Raw genomic sequence first — 16,443 nt, forward strand, 5'->3', positions numbered from 1 at the left:
TTACAAGTGATTCTTCCATTTTGAAAAATGAAATGTCTTAAAGATGATGATCAGATTTGCTGAAATCTGATCATGAGCTCGATCAGCCTCCAAGTGAGATTTTTAAAAGTGTGTTAGTAACGATGTGTAATTCTATTGACATTTTGCAGTTTTTTTTTTTTTTTTTTTAAGGGAAAAAGTTGAATAAACCATTTAGCTAGCAGTCAGTAGTTAAAATAACGTAAAGTTAATATTGAGTTATTATCAGTTTAATCATTACAGGGGACAAAATCACCAGTGTGATTTTTATTTTATTTTATTTTATTTTATTTTAGTTTATTATTTTTTAAAATTTAAAATAATTAAATTTAATTATTTTACTTTTACTTTTTAATATCTATTTATCTATCTATCTTTCTATCTATCTATCTATCTATCTGTTTATTTGTTTGTTTGTTTGTTTGTTTTAGATTTTATTGATTGTATTTTTTATATTTTTATTTTATTTTATTTATTTATTTTACCAGTAAGTCATAAGATTGAAATACAAATTTCTTATCAAAGCAACATTTCTGCATTGGTTTATTTAATTTTATTAATTTAATATAACTTTGTGATTTTATTACTTTATTTTATTTTATGGAATTATTTTTTTATTTTAGAATTGTATTTATTTATTTATTATTTTATTTATTTTATTACTTTATTATTTTACTTTGTTAATTTTAGTTTTTATTTTATCATTTTATTCTATTTTATTTCTATGTTATTTTAATATAATTTTATTTAGTTTTATTTCTTATTTTATTTTATTTATTCATTTTAATTTGTAATCTTATTTTATTTTATTACTTTATTTTATTTAATTTTATTGATTTAAATTTTTATTTCATCATTTTATTTTATCATTTTATTTTATTACTTTATTTTATTGATTAATTTTATTTTATTATTTTATTTTGTTTTATTTTATTTTACTGTACCAAATACAAATTTCTTATCAAAACTACATACAAAATATTGCACAATTCTACTTTATTTTATTTTATTTTATTTTATTGTTTATTTTTACAAATTATTATTTTGCTTTATTTATTATTTTATTTATTTGATTATTTTATTTTATTTATTAATTTAATTTGTAATCTTTTATTTTATTTTATTACTTTATTTTATTATTTTATTTTATTGATTTTATTTTATCATTTTATTTTATTTTATTTTATTTTACCACTAAGTCATAAGATTAAAATACACATTACTTATCAAAGCTACATACAAAATATTGTCCATTTCTACAGTAATATTACATTATTAGTTATGGTTTTAAATATAAAAAATGTAATTGTTGGGAATTTAATGTTTACTGTAACAGCAGTTGTTGTTTTTTTCTCTTTAGATGTTCACGCATTACTACTTTCAGATGTCTTTGTGTTCCTCCAAGAAAAAGACCAGAAATATGTTTTTGCGTCTCTGGTGAGTGATTGGACTTCATGCTCTCTTTTTTATGAAATTTTAAGTTTAAAGTTACATTTTTTTGGTGTGTCATACTGAAGATAATTTTGATTTTAAAATGTTAGTGTGTTAGTATAGTTCAACTTTACCTGATTTAAGATTAATAAATGTTGTAGAAGTGCTGTTCATGCTTAGTTTGTTAACTAGCTAACTAATGTTACTAAATGATACCTTATTATAAAGTGTTAGGTGCTGTTTTTATTAACTTTTTTTTTTTTTTTTTTGGAAAACCCAGAAATTTCTCACTGTTGCCAGATACAGTCAAAACAAAACTATCTTCCGCTGTTATTTTTGATTAGTTTCATCATAAACTTCCTAAATGGACCTGTGCTTTGCATTTGGCAGTGAATACATTTGACTTAATTTTTATGGAAAATCAATCATGGGAATAACAGGAAAAGCTGGCCTCCTCATCAAGGCACACGAATTAGATTAGATTAGATATCCGTAACACAAATGCTACATTAAGTTTATTACTCAGGTTAAGAAATGTGTTCAGATTAGCAAACACAACAGATGACTGAATATGCTGATAAATTTTACACTACAGTGTTGATGCTCAGTTCAATCAGCTGATTAGTGTTTTTTTTTTTTGTTTTTTTTTATCTGTGATTTTCTCTCCTCCTCTCTTTCCCACTTGCCGTCTCTCTTTCTCTCTCTGCATATTTATTCGTCTCCACTCCGCCCTCCTCATTCTGTGTCTCCTGCATCCTCTTCTCATCAACAGGACCAGAGAGCCACCGTTATCTCCCTGCAGAAGCTGATCGTGCGAGAGGTGGCCCACGAGGAGCGCGGCCTCTTCCTCATCACCGCCGGCATCGCAAACCCAGAAATGGTGGAGGTTCACGCCAGTTCCAGAGAGGAACGCAACACCTGGATGCAGCTCATCCAAGATGCCATGCACTCAATGTGAGTACCAGATATTCCGTATACACTTTCACTGCAAATGAATAAAGAAATACCTAAAGCTTAAAAAGAAGATACATTTATTTGAGAAATATTAAGAGACTTCCGTTTCTTTTTAACTCAATCCAATTGATTTTTTTTCATTAGTGAACTGCCTTCTAATTTAAAGCATGAAGCTCATTACACTAAGAAAAATACTAAGATATAGTCTCTGAAATTAGTCTTTTTAGAGTCTTATTAGCTTATTTTTTAATCTTCAGTCATCTTGATCGTCATTATTTATGGATATAAGTTGAATAAACCATTTAGCTAGCAGTCAGTAGTTAAAGCAACAGAAAATGAATATTAAATTATTATTTTAATCATTATGGTGGACAAAATTACCCATGTTTTGTTTTATTTTATTTTATTGTTTTTTTTATTTTACCACTGAGTCATAAGATTAAAATACAAATTTCTTATCAAAGCTACATACAAAATGTTGCACATTTCTACATAAATAGTATTACATTATTATTTATGGTTGTAAATATAAAAAAAAATGTAATTTTATTTCATTTTATTCTTGATTTAATTTTATTTATTTAATTTTTTAATTTGAGCATTTATGTTGTTTTATTGTATTATTTTTTTTTTTTTATTTTATCATTTTACATTATTTTTGTATATATATTGCTACATACAAAATATAGCAAATTTCTACATAAATAGTATTACATTATTAGTTATTGTTCTAAATATAAAAAATGTAATTTTGTTTTATTTTATTATTTTTTATTTTATTTTATTTTAGTTTAGTTTTTTATTTTATTTTATTTTATTTCATTTCATTTCATTTCATTTCATTTCATTTCATTTTATTTTATTTTATTTTATTTCATTTCATTTCATTTCATTTTACCACTAATTCATAAGATTAAAATACAAATTTCTTATGTTCTAATGTTCAGGAAGACAAAAAGTAATACTTATTTAAAGAAATAATGTTTTTTTTTTTTTTTTAAATACTTATTTTTAAAAATGTTTTTAATATAAATTTAAAAATACAAAAAATGCATGGTTAGTTGGATGAAATTGTTCAGAAAATACTAGGAAATAAATTATATATATATATATATGATTTATATAAATAGTTTTTTTTTAACCTCTGTTCACAGAGAAAAGGATGATGATGAGGGGATCCCAAGTGAAACAGAGGAAGACAGGAAGCTACTTGAAACAAAAACAAAAGAAATGAGAGGTGAGAGGTTTTTTAAAATTATTCCAATTATCCAAAGTAATGTACAGTATATGTCTTGTATGCACAATAAATAAATATTATACTATTAAATATTTAACAAATATATATATATATATATATATATATATATATATATATATATATAGGAGTTTGAGACTGATTTGTCTCTGAGTCTTTTTGACCATTTCATTAAAATGAAATGATTCAGAAGAGTTGTTTACTAATGAATTACTTATGAAGTACTGTATATTGCATGCAGTCAACAAGCAAAATGCAAGCTAATTTTTAACAATTCTTCTCATCATATTCAAATTAGACTTTGAGTTACTTAAACCTAAAATTAGAGACAAAAGGTTTTTAGTTTTATAAAAATGCAGACATTTAAGACCCATCACCTCCTGTGTGTCTTAGACATGCTCCAAAGGAAAGATGAACAGATCGTTTCACTCCTGCTGGAGAAGATGAAGCTGTTTCGTGAAATGTGCGGTTCGTCCGACGACGCTGCTTCGGCGGTCAAAATGCTCTTCAGGGCCAACAATGAGGATGTACCCAAAGGGGAACCCATCATGATGGATGCTCTCAAAGAGGGTAAGAAATGCCACCAGCGTCTTCAGCTGCTCCCCACCTGTCGTCTGAAAGCTGATGTGTTATTTATGAGTTATTTGTGTCTGGTGGCAGCTGTGACAACATCTCATTTCCAGCTCTAATGTTCTTCCAGGACTAGTAACTCACTTAATGTAATGCGGTTAGTGACGTGCGTGTGTTTATGTGGCAGTGGAGATGTTGCAGGCGCTGGTGAACAGCAGTCTGGGAGGGGCGGTGGGACAGCAGGTGGCCTGCGCTCAGGGGAACGTGGGACCCGTGTGTCTGCCACGCAGAGCCGAGACCTTCGGAGGGTTTGACAGCCACCAGATGAACATCTGCAAACGTGAGACATTTAATGTAGCCCTACTTACTGTATGATGATAACCTTCATGTTTCAGACCAGGCTCTATAGCCGATGGTTGCATAACCAAACTTTATGTACCTGTTTTATTGCAAGCTTTTTGTTTGTTTAATTAAAATTGTGTTTGTGTCTGTAGATGGTGACAAAGAGGAGTCTGAAGATCTTCGGAGGACAGAGTCTGACAGTGTACTGAAAAAGGTAGGAAGCTTGTGCCTCTTTTAAACCTATAAAAATTTAGCTTTGGTCTGAGCTAACACTATATTACCCAATCAGTATCTCAATTTATGTCAATCCTCCTGAATGTATAAATATATATCCTGAATATTTAGTTATAATCTCGTCGTTGTTTCAGTATGTATTCAGATATACAGAAGTCAGTCTTAAGTAGATAATTGTAAATCTGAATATTTGTAATTCTATCAGTGGAATGAATACTAATGTATGTTATATTATTGATAATTTAATCTAATATTAATAAAGGAATATATGTACAGTCAAAGTCAAAAGTTTACGTACACCTTGCAGAATCTGCAAAATGTTAATTATTTTACCAAAACAAGAGGGATCATACAAAAGGCATGTTATTTTTTAATTAGTACTGACCTGAATAAGACATTTCACATAAAAGATGTTTGCATATAATCTTTAAGAGAAAATAATAGTTGAATGTATAAAAATGACACCGCTCAAAGTTTACATACACGTGATTCTTAATTTTGAGTTGTTACCTGAATGATCCTCAGCTGTGTTTTTTTTGTTAGTGATAGTTGCTCATGAGTCCCTTGTTTGTCCTAAACAGTTAAACTGCCCGCTGTTCTTCAGAAAAGTCCTTCAGGTCCCACAAATTCTTTGGTTTTCCAGCATTTTTGTGTATTTGAACCCTTTCCAACAATGACTATATGATTTTGAGATCTGTCTTTTTACACTGAGGACAACTGAAGGACTCATATGCAACTATTACAGAAAGTTCAAACACTCACTGATGCTTCAGAAGGAAAAACGATGCATTAAGAGCCGGGGAGTAAAAACGTTTGGAATTTGAAGATCAGGGTAAATTCAGCTTATTTTGTCTTCTGGGAAACATGTAAGTATCTTCAGTAGCTTCTGAAGGGTAGTACTAAATGGAAAAAATATGATATTTAGGCAAAATTAGAAAAATTCACACATTCCCCAGCACTTAATGCATCTTTTTCCCTTCTGAAGCATCAGTGACCATTTGAACCTTCTGTAATAGTTGCATATGAGTCCCTCGGTTGTCCTCAGTGTGAAAAGATGGATCTCAGAATCATACAGTCATTGTTGGAAAGGGTTCAAATACAAAAAATGCTGAAAAACCAAAGAATTTGTGGAACCTGTTTAGGACAAACAAGGGACTCATGAACAACTATCATTAAAACTAAAAAAAACATAGCTGAGGATCATTCGGGTACCAACAGTATTAAGAATCAAGCGTATGTAAACTTGAACAGGGTCATTTTTATAAATGTAGCTATTATTTTCTCTTGAGGGCTGTATGTAAGTGTCTTTTATGTAAAATATCTTATTCAGGTCAGTAATAAAAATTACGTGCATTTTGTATGATCCCTCTTATTTTGGTAAAATAATTAACATTCTGCAAATTCTGCAAGGTGTTCGTAAACTTGACTTTAACTGTGTATATATATATATATATATATATATATATATATATATATATATATATATATACACAAAAGTTTGGGGAAATTAATACATTTATTCAGCAAACACACATAACTTAATAAAAAGTGATAGTGAAGATATTGAAGAATAATTTTTAATGATGTTATTTTGGAGTTTCTGTTCATCAAAGAATCCTGAAATAAATAATAATGAAATAATATTAAACTGTTTTCAATATAAATGTTTCAAATCACCATATTATAATGATTTTTGAAGGATCATGTGACACTGAAGACTAGAGTAATGATGCTGAAAGTGTAGCTTTAATCACTGGATTAAATTACATTTTAAAATATATTTCAATAGAAAACGGTTACTTTAAGTTATAATAATATTTCATACTATTACTGTTATAACTGTATTTTTGATCAAACAAGTGTATGTTAAGCATAATATACTTTTAAAAATATTTGCAAAAATTTTACTGACCCCCAACTTTTCAGTGGTAGCATATGTATATTTATAAATCTGAATATCTAAGTTTCACTTTGTAAGTTGTTGAGTCTGAACAGCCATAAATCACATATATCAGAACTAATCTAAAATGTGTGAAACATTAAATTATTCATGAATATTAATCAGGTTATATTAAAGGCACAGTTCACCCAAAAATGAAAATTCTGTCATTAGTCACCCTCATGTCGTTCCAAACCCGTAAGACCTTTGTTCATCTTCAGAATGCAAATTAAGATATTTCTGATGGAATCTGAGAGCTTTCTGACCCTGCATGGACAGTAACACAACAACCACATTCAAGGCCCAGAAAGGTTGTGAGGACATCGTTAAAATAGTCCATGTGACATCAGTGGTTCAACCATAATTTGATGAAGCTACAAGAATACCTTTTATCACAAAGAAAACTACATTTATGACTTTATTCAACTATTTCTTCTCTACTGTTGTGAATGCATGTCAAAGACTGACAGGGAAGAGAAAAAAAAGGTTGAGTAAAGCTTTCTTTTTCTTTTTTGCGCACAGAAAGTATTTTTGTAGCACTGATGTCACATGACTATTTTATCAATGTCCTTACTACCTTTCTGGGCCTTGAACGTTCGAGTTGTGTTGCTGTCTATGTAGGGTCAGAAAGCTCTCAGATTTCATCAAAAATATCTTAATTGTGTACCAAATATGAGTGAAAGTCTTACAGGTTTGGAACGATGTGAGGGTGAGTAATTAATGACAGAATTTTCATTTTTGTCTGATCTTTATATTTAAACAGACCCAAACTGAATCGTACTTCCCCCTAGTGTCATGCATCGTTTACTACACACACATACGCTGTTATAATACCCTGTCAGGTTTTGTAGCTAATGGGAGTCATTAGTGCAGCGAGGGCTCAGTGGAGGGTGGAAAATGAATAAGTGTCCATTAGGAGCGCCCAGCATCGGCTGACTCTTTAATGTGCGTAATGAGCAGCGGTGTGCTGGGCTCAGGCCTTGCGCTCTGCCGGGTGCTGGGCTGATTAAACACTCTCAGCTGGGCTCAGTAAAGCTGCAGTCTCTGCTTGTCTGCTCCACAGGGAGGAAACGCCAACCTGCTGCTCCTGCTGAAGAGAAACAGTGAGGTAAGACAGAAGAGCATGCTTCTTTTAGAGTTCAGGGTGTTATTCTTCATCACTTCTTGGAGCTGTGGGGGACGTTTTTAGCTTACAGAACTGGGAAAGAATCAAAGTGCACTCTGATAACAAGTAAAGATGATAAAACCTGTTCTGTAGGACATTTTCTGCATTATTTCTTGAGTATGTGTTAGATATCAGTTGTAGAGTGCAGTTGAAGTCAAAAGTTTACATACAATTTGCAGAATCTGCAAAATGTTAATTTTACCAAAATAAGAGGAATCACACAAAATGCATGTTATTTTTTTTTTATTTAGTACTGACCTGAATAAGAGATTTCACAAAAAAGACATTTACATGTAATCCACAAGAGAAAATAATAGTTGAATTTATAAAAATGACCCCGTTCAAAAGTTTACATACACTTGATTCTTAACACGATGCATTAAGAGTTAGGGGGTAGAAACTTTTTGAATTTGAAGATCAGGGTAAATTTAACTTATTTTGTCTTCTGGAGAACATGTAAGTATCTTCTGTAGCTTCTGAAGGTCAGTGCTAAATTAAAAAACAAAAATGATATTTAGGCAAAATAAGAAAAATGCACATATCTTCATTCTGTTCAAAAGTATTCACCCCTGGCTCTTAAAGCATTGTTTTCCCTTCTGGAGCATCAGAGAGTGTTTGAACCTTCTGTAATAGTTGCATATGAGTCCCTCAGTTGTCCTCAGTGTGAAAAGATGGATCTCAAAATCATACAGTAATTGTTGGAAAGGGTTCTATTGCACAAAAATGCTGAAAAAACAATTAATTTGTGGGAGCTGAAGGGTTTTTCTGAAGAACAGCAGTTTAACTGTTCAGGACAAACAAGGGACTCATGAACAACTATTACAAAACAAAAAAACACAGCTGTGGATCATTCAGGTAACAACATAGTATTAAGAACCAAGCATATGTAAACTTTTGAACGGGCTCATTTTTATAAATTCAACTATTATTTTCTCTCGTGGACTATATGTAAATGACTTTTATGTGAAATAACTTATTCAGGTCAGTGCTAAATAAAAAATAACATGCATTTTGTATGATCCCTCTTATTTTGGTAAAATAATTAACATTTTGCAGATTCTGCAAGGTGTATGTAAACTTTTGACTTCAATAGTATATACATTTAGATGTGTTTTGCTTGCTTTTTTGAGATCGAGACAAATGACAGTCTTTCTTGATGGCTTGTGTTTCCTGACAGCAGATCCTGACTAGTGTCACTCATCTTCATGACCTCCTGACCTCACTTCAGGTTTGTACTCTATAGACAATATTATATATGCTTGATGTTCCAAACAAGAAATAATAAAGAAAAATTGTAAACAATAAGATTTAAAAATACAGTAAAACTGTAATATTGTAAAATTTTCAGCATCATTACTGCAGTCTTCAGTGTCACATGATCCTTCAGAAATCATTCTAACTTGCTGATTTGTTCTAAATGCTTACTATGCTTGCATTTTGTTTACAGGCCGTAGTGCTGCAGCAGGACACTTTTATCGAAGACCAGCGCCAGGCCCTGACCGAGCGCACCCCATCCCGTCCCTCCTCTCGTCCCTCATCTCGTCCCCCCTCACTGGTGGAGCAGGAGAAACAGCGCAGCTTGGAGCGGCACCGACAGGAGGCCGCCGCTCTACAGCGCCAGCAGGCCGCCCACGCTGAAGAGAAGCGGCGCAAGGAGAAGGAGTGGGATGTGAAGGAGCGGGAGCTGACGGATCGGGAGGTGCTGCTACACGTGAAGGAGGAGGAGATGCGAAGGAGGCACAAGGAGCTGGAGGAGGCGCAGCAGGTGCTGCTGGGAAGGAAGGAGGATTATCAGAGGGATCTAGAGAGACTGAGGGACGCTCAGAGGAGGCTGGAAAGGGAGAAGGAGCAGATGCAGAGAGAGGTGGAGAAAGTGGAGCACCTCCGTGAGGTGGAGGTGAGACTTGAACTGCACATTCAGGCACGTTTTGTGCCTCCATATTGTCTGTATGTTACTCATTCACAATATTAATTCACTCAGAATAGAGTGCCGAAGGCCATCATGTTTCTTTACATGGTATTTTATTAAATTATAAATAGTTTGAGGGACAGTCATGAGGATTTTTAACAAGCTTTTTACTATTGGTATAGTGTCTTGTTCACTTTATATTGTGAGATAAAAACATGCAGGCTAGAAAATGTTGCCAAGTCAGTGGTTTTCCCGTAGAATTGGGCTACTGTAACACTGTTGTCGTGAGCTGTTTTTCATGTCCACGGGTTGAAGTGACCCCAATAACGTTATATTTAATCCCTGGAATGTGAAATGTACCGGGGAACCCTACCAAAAAAGTGTATTTCACCACCTGGAATGTGATTTTCACTGGGGGACCCCCTAGCAATTGGGTGGGTTTTGTTGTGAAGACCTGGCAACCCTGGTACGCAGACTACATTGGTAACACATTAGTAATCAGCCATTTAAAAAAAAAAAAAAAAAAAAAAACTTTTTAGCATTAATAACACTTAAATGTAATAATTAGAAATAAATAAAAATGAATATCCATTTTTCATAAAAAATATTATTTTCCTGTCAGGTGCAAGGGCGCATTGATTTAATCAAAGACACAGTAAAAACAGTAATATTGTGAAATATTATTTATTACACTACATTTTTTTTAATTATACTTTGTTAAATAGGAAATAACACCATTCATTTGAAATGAACATTAAAAAAAAAAAAAAAATAAGATTCTTTATTGTCACTTTCGATCAATTTATTGCCTCCATGCTGTTTAAAAGAATTAATGTCTTCCAAAAAAAAAAAACTTAAATTCTTACTAACCTTAAAAGTGTATAATATTATTTTATTTAGTCCATTTGGCCATTTAAATACAATCAACCATAACATGAATAATAGTCGATATTGGCTTATCAATATTTACCAGAAGTTTAATATTCCATATATCTGTTCTTGAAATAATAGTTTTTAATATTATTATAATATAATTCTAGAGCAGGGGTGTCAAACACACATACTCTGCAGTTTTCAATTAAGCCTGAAGGACTTGATTAGTTGGATCAGGTGTGTTTAATTAGGGTTGCATCTAAACACTGCAGGGCTGTGGCCCTCCAGGACCGGAGTTTGACACCCCTGTTCTATTATATTATATTATATTATGTTCTATAGTATTATTTGTTTTAAAAAAAAAACTTTAGAAACTGTAATATTGTGAAATATTATTTAATTTAGTATTAAAAAATTATTTAACACGCCTCTTTAGTGTCACATGATCCTTCAGAAATCATTCTAATATGCTGATTTGCTACTCAAGAAATATTTTTTTTTTTGTGGAAACTGATACATTATTCTGTTAAATAGAAAATGACAGCATTGATTTGAAATATACATTTTTATGTAAAAATGTAAAAGCCTTTACTATCACTTTTGATCAATTTATTGCCTCCTATTATCAGCCATAACATGAAAAATAACAATTTGCTTGTCAATGTCTTCTATTATCTTAATATTCCATTTATCCATTCTTCAAATAATAGTTTTGAGTATTGTTACTAAAATGTAATGTTATAATAATGACAAGCTACAAACTTACAGAATGTGAATTGGTTTTGCACCTTAACATAACTCTTTTTTTCCTTCCTCATTTCTTCCAAAGGCTCGGCTTCAGCGCACACCCTCCAGCACATCAGAGGACTCTCTAAAGCTCCAGAGCAGCAGCTCCATAGAGCGAGAGATCTGGGAGGGTGACTTATCGTCCAGCCCCAGGAAGAACTCTCTGTCCAGGATGGACTCCAAACAGAAGGGCCGCAGCCTCTTCTCCCTGGGCGGCAAAACTCAGAGCTTAGAAGGACAAAACCAGATCCCCACACGACTGCTTCAGCTGGCTTCATCCAAGGAGAAGAAAGATAAAAAGAAGAAGAAGAGCAAGAGCCAGCCTCCTCAGGATGCAGGTAAACACAGTGAAACACACACACACACACACAACACACACACACACACACACACACACACACACTAATTCAATAGAGATAATAATAAAGAATTGATTCAATTAGCCTGCAAACCACAACCGCTGTATCCGTTCTGACTGGAATTGGTAACAAGTTATCTGTTCCAGAACATCACACATTTCTATCAGGATTTGCACATATTGTATCCATCTTATTTTTCAATGTGGAAGTGACTGTTTTTTGCTAATGTGTTAAATTTCCGCTTCATAAGCTGCTGTAGGAAAATAACGAGAAGTATAACAAAATGCGGTAAACTGTAAAATTGTTTGCACTACAAACCACTGTGTTCATAATTAAAGGAGAAGTTCACTTCCAGAACAAAAATTTACAGATAATTTACTTACCTCCTTGTCATCCAAGATGTTCATGTCTTTCTTTCTTCAGTTGATAAGAAATTGTGTTTCTTGGGGAAAAACATTTCAGGAATCATCTCCATATAGTGGACTTAAATGGTGCTCCCAAGTTTGAACTTTGAAAATGCAGTTTAAATGCAGCTTCAAATGGTTCTAAACGATCCAAGCCAAAGAAGAAGAGTCTTATCTAGAGAAACATTTGGTCTTTTTCGAAACAAATTGACAATTTATGTACTTTTTAACCTCAAACCCTCATGGTGTTTATGTCTGCATAAACAGTTTTTTTCTGGGTCAGTCCAGTTAAAGTAGGCCGAAAAACTTCCATCTCGTTTTCTTGCCCAACTTCAAAATCGTCCTACATCGCTGCAAAAGTACCGACCCAGTGTTTACAAAGTGAACATGCAAAGAAGATCAAAAAAATCCCTAACAACCCTTTACATTGCGAGTAAATCACTCGCATATGGGACTAAATGATGTCTAATATTAGCACAAATATATTTTCACTCGCCGAACACTGACTGAGCACTTCAGAGTACATGTAAATGATATTCTTTGTCATATTTTCCTGTAAAAATAACGGAGTTCCTTTGGAATTCTTCAGCTTTTAAGAACTGCAGGTTTCTTCGGTAGTAGGCGAAACTAATGTGCAAATGACAATTTCATTGGTTGGTGCTCACCTGTTATCGTCCCTGTTTTGATTTCAGCAAATCAGTTCAAGCGAACGTAGAACCGTCATTAATATTCATGAACCCAGCAGCTCATTTATCCTTAGTGCGTTTTATATTGTTCTTCATAGCAGAACCTGTATGATAATAATAAAATAATCATAACTATTATTATTATCATCATCAGTTTTATTGTTAGTTTTTTCCTTTTTTTTTTTTTTTTTTTTTTTTATAGAAACACTGAATGACCAAAAAAGCACCACCACCAGTCCGAAGTCCAGTTAAAATGAATAATATGCATTCATACATATATAGTATATCAGTCTGGCGAGTAAACTAAAATATTTATTAGCCAATGGCGATTCATTTGCCATGGTGTCCGTAGAGGGTTGCCTAACTGTAATTGTTTTGAAAATGACTGATTGTTTCGCTAGATAACACCCTTCTTCCTCGGCTGGGATCATTAGAAGCTGCATTTAAACTACATTTTGGAAGTTCAAACTCGGGGCACCATTAAAGTCCACTATATGGAGAACATTCCTGAAATGTTTTTCTCAAAAAATATAATTTCTTATTGACTGAAGGAAGAAAGACATGAGCATCTTGGGTGAGTAAATAAACTGTAAATTTTTGTTCTGGAAGTGAACTTCTCCTTTAAGATAACTCATTAAAATAATATGGTAAGACACACCAGTTGTCTGCAATGTCAAGCAGCAAAATGAGCTGTTTTGAACAGCTAAAAATAGCTGGACCGGGAAGCCAGACATTAAATTTACAGATCTCCGCGCCCGCTCTTACTGAAAAAAAAATAATAAGGTGGATAGGTGTTTGCTAATCTGAGTTGTGTGTTATATATCAAGCTCTCTGTCTGTATTAATTGTGGTTCAGTGTAGATGAATCTTCTCCTCAACTCTTGCTTTTTTTTTATCGTCAGCATCACATCTGCTGCCCCTGACAGAGCCTTCAATGGACGGAGAGATCTTCTTCTGCTGATTTACCCATCATCCCTTCTGTCCACATCATTCTCATGGACTGTATCAAATCATGTAGGAAGTCACCCAAAGTGCCCTCTTCACGTTTCCGCAATCTTTCTACAATATAATAAATCTCACAAAACATGTCCATGTCGTGTTACACCCCAAAATCAAAAGAAAAATGAGAAATTATATTTTGTTTTTAGTTTTTGTGACATTTTAATAACAATTTAGCCCCCAAAGTCTCATTACCGTAATGTATAAACAGTAGTAATATATTATTTCAGTTGTAAAGTATTTATATACTACGGTAAAGGTTTTATTGCATTTAAATAGTATTTTATTACAGTAGTTTTTGCTGTAATAAAGTGTGTTCTATCACAGTAATTGAGAAGAATAATTAATTATTATTCCAAAAATCTATTTATATATACATATATATATATATATATATATATATATATATATATATATATATATCATAGATTCATCCAGACATCATATTGCTACACATTAAAGTCTTAATTTTGCACTTGCTTTCAAATGTTTATCAGACAATTCCCATCTTTCAATATGTTGTAAAAATTTATTTTGTATATTAATTTCATTACTGCATTCATTTACAAGAGAGTTGTGCCATCAAAATGTTTAAAAATGGGGTTTTCTGCTCCACCTGTTGGCCAACTTTTTGTGCTGAAAAATAATTTCGGCTTATTGTGCACAAGTTTAAAATGTAATCAGTTTTAACATTTAATTGGATTCGGTGAGAGAGGTGGTTTTACCATTTTCCCCATTTTAGGTTTTCAAAAGAGTCCCATCTTTGAAATGCCACCGAGCACTTTAACAACATTCACATGTTACCTTTGCCCCAAAAATGACAATCAATTTTTCATTAGCATTCCAAAGATAAAACCCTAAGGACAGTTTTTGGGTGCCATTGTATAACAAACCATGGCTTTTAATGCGAGTTAGAGATTCTCTAATCCTTCTGCATTGAATACTTCATGATTTTTGCTGGACTGATGAGCTGTAAATACTGTATGAACTGTAGGGATATTTAAAGCAACCTGCTGGACAGGTAAAAGACGTAAACATTTACGTGGGATAGTGTACCTCACCTATATACATCCACCCTTATGGATCAAAAGCACCACATCATGTCTAAATATCAATAATAATACATTTAACACTGTTTTTGCACTCAAAGTGTCCACCTATTTCATCACGCATGAATATTCACCTTATAATCTTACAGGATTTTGTTCAGCTAGATGTTCTGTTGGCCTGATTTTGTTAGGAGTTAAATAAAGTCCCATTTGTGCAGGTTTGCATTGCAGTTTTCACCTGCGCTGACTTGATTCTACCATGAGGGGGCAGCAGAGAAGCGTTTTATATTTGAAGGCTCCTCTGTGGATTTACATAACCTCTCAGTGATGTCAGAGGAGACACAGTGACGCAGTGCAGGATTTATTATTTCTTCACATGCACAAAGGGAGTTTTTGGTTCTTCATTTAAGGAAAATGTTGCCTTTGGCCTTACAGAACTGTCAGCGACACTTTTGTCCTCAGGAACAAACAGGGAAAAGTCAATCCAGGCGGTGTACTGTTGCCGCGACTCATGTGTAAACATAAACTGAAGTTGCTTAGCCTTAAAGAAATGATGGTGTGCACTAATAACCCAGCATTTTCTCAGGAGTATAGGTTTGTTTTTTCATCTTTGTTTTGAAAGTAAGGTTTCATTTGTACATTGAGGTACATATGTTTTCTTGCTTAAAAAAGGAAGAATTAATATTATGTAAATATTTTGTGTAACATGTTTAAATGTAAAATTCTGAAAATGTTGATTTAATTTTGTAAAATGTGTTTTGTGAGACGTAAAGGCTTTATTTATCATTGTTCCCTTTGTCTTGAAGAAGACACAATATTCCTCACATTAAAAGCTGTTGCAATTTTCTTTTTGGCTTGCATTTGTTTTTCTTGTTTTTAATCTGTTGATTGAATTGCAGGTTATTGTACATTTCATTCAAATTCACCGGACAAATAGATCAGGGTTACCTTTTCCTTTTAAAAAGATTAAAGCATTTATTTAAAAAACTGCCACTGTATAAAGACTCACATATAAGCAGAAACTTTGATCTGTCGTGTCTATGCAGTCTGCAGTATGACTCCACTAACCTCTCTTGATGGCCAGAGATTAGGTATGAGGTGGGTCCATCATCATAATCGTCATCATAAATATACTAGGAGAAAAATTTAAACTATATTTCACAAAAGAAATCACATACGTTTTACACTTAAGAGGACACAGGGATGAATTTGGGTTTGAGAAGGTTTGAGCAGTTGCTGCCATTTTTGCAAACTTCTATTGACACCTTTATTTGTCTTCATTGAGACAAAGGTGTTTCTTCACGTTTAAAATAACATGTCAGGGCAACACACGTCAGACAAATACAAACGCAAGACACACAAGGAAAGCACTGCGATTTGTTCCAAGCAATATTTAAGCAATATTATGTTTTATTATTTACTCCAGGGGGTTATTTAATGTAATTTTATTAAAGGGCCGTCCCGAGTTCGA

At 32.7% G+C, this 16,443-nt stretch overlaps 1 protein-coding gene across 6 annotated transcripts in view; it reads left to right on the forward strand.

Annotated features, from left to right (window-relative positions):
• Positions 1-15,819, forward strand: part of LOC127167991 (A-kinase anchor protein 13) — a 97,295-nt gene extending 81,476 nt beyond the window's left edge. For 5 of the 6 annotated variants that reach the window (XM_051114436.1, XM_051114439.1, XM_051114440.1 and 2 more), the window contains 11 exons: positions 1,379-1,455; positions 2,222-2,403; positions 3,558-3,640; positions 4,052-4,228; positions 4,416-4,568; positions 4,723-4,784; positions 7,807-7,851; positions 9,086-9,136; positions 9,356-9,805; positions 11,520-11,814; positions 13,827-15,819. In XM_051114436.1, the coding sequence (XP_050970393.1) occupies positions 1,379-1,455; positions 2,222-2,403; positions 3,558-3,640; positions 4,052-4,228; positions 4,416-4,568; positions 4,723-4,784; positions 7,807-7,851; positions 9,086-9,136; positions 9,356-9,805; positions 11,520-11,814; positions 13,827-13,885 (1,634 nt within the window). In that variant the 3' untranslated portion in view covers positions 13,886-15,819. The remainder of the gene's footprint in view (positions 1-1,378; positions 1,456-2,221; positions 2,404-3,557; positions 3,641-4,051; positions 4,229-4,415; positions 4,569-4,722; positions 4,785-7,806; positions 7,852-9,085; positions 9,137-9,355; positions 9,806-11,519; positions 11,815-13,826) is intronic. The other variant, XM_051114438.1, reaches the window with a different exon arrangement.
• Positions 15,820-16,443: the final 624 nt, after the last annotated feature.

The sequence above is a fragment of the Labeo rohita genome, chromosome 7, assembly GCF_022985175.1.
Source record: "Labeo rohita strain BAU-BD-2019 chromosome 7, IGBB_LRoh.1.0, whole genome shotgun sequence".
In the NCBI taxonomy this organism is placed as follows: Eukaryota; Metazoa; Chordata; class Actinopteri; order Cypriniformes; family Cyprinidae; genus Labeo; species Labeo rohita.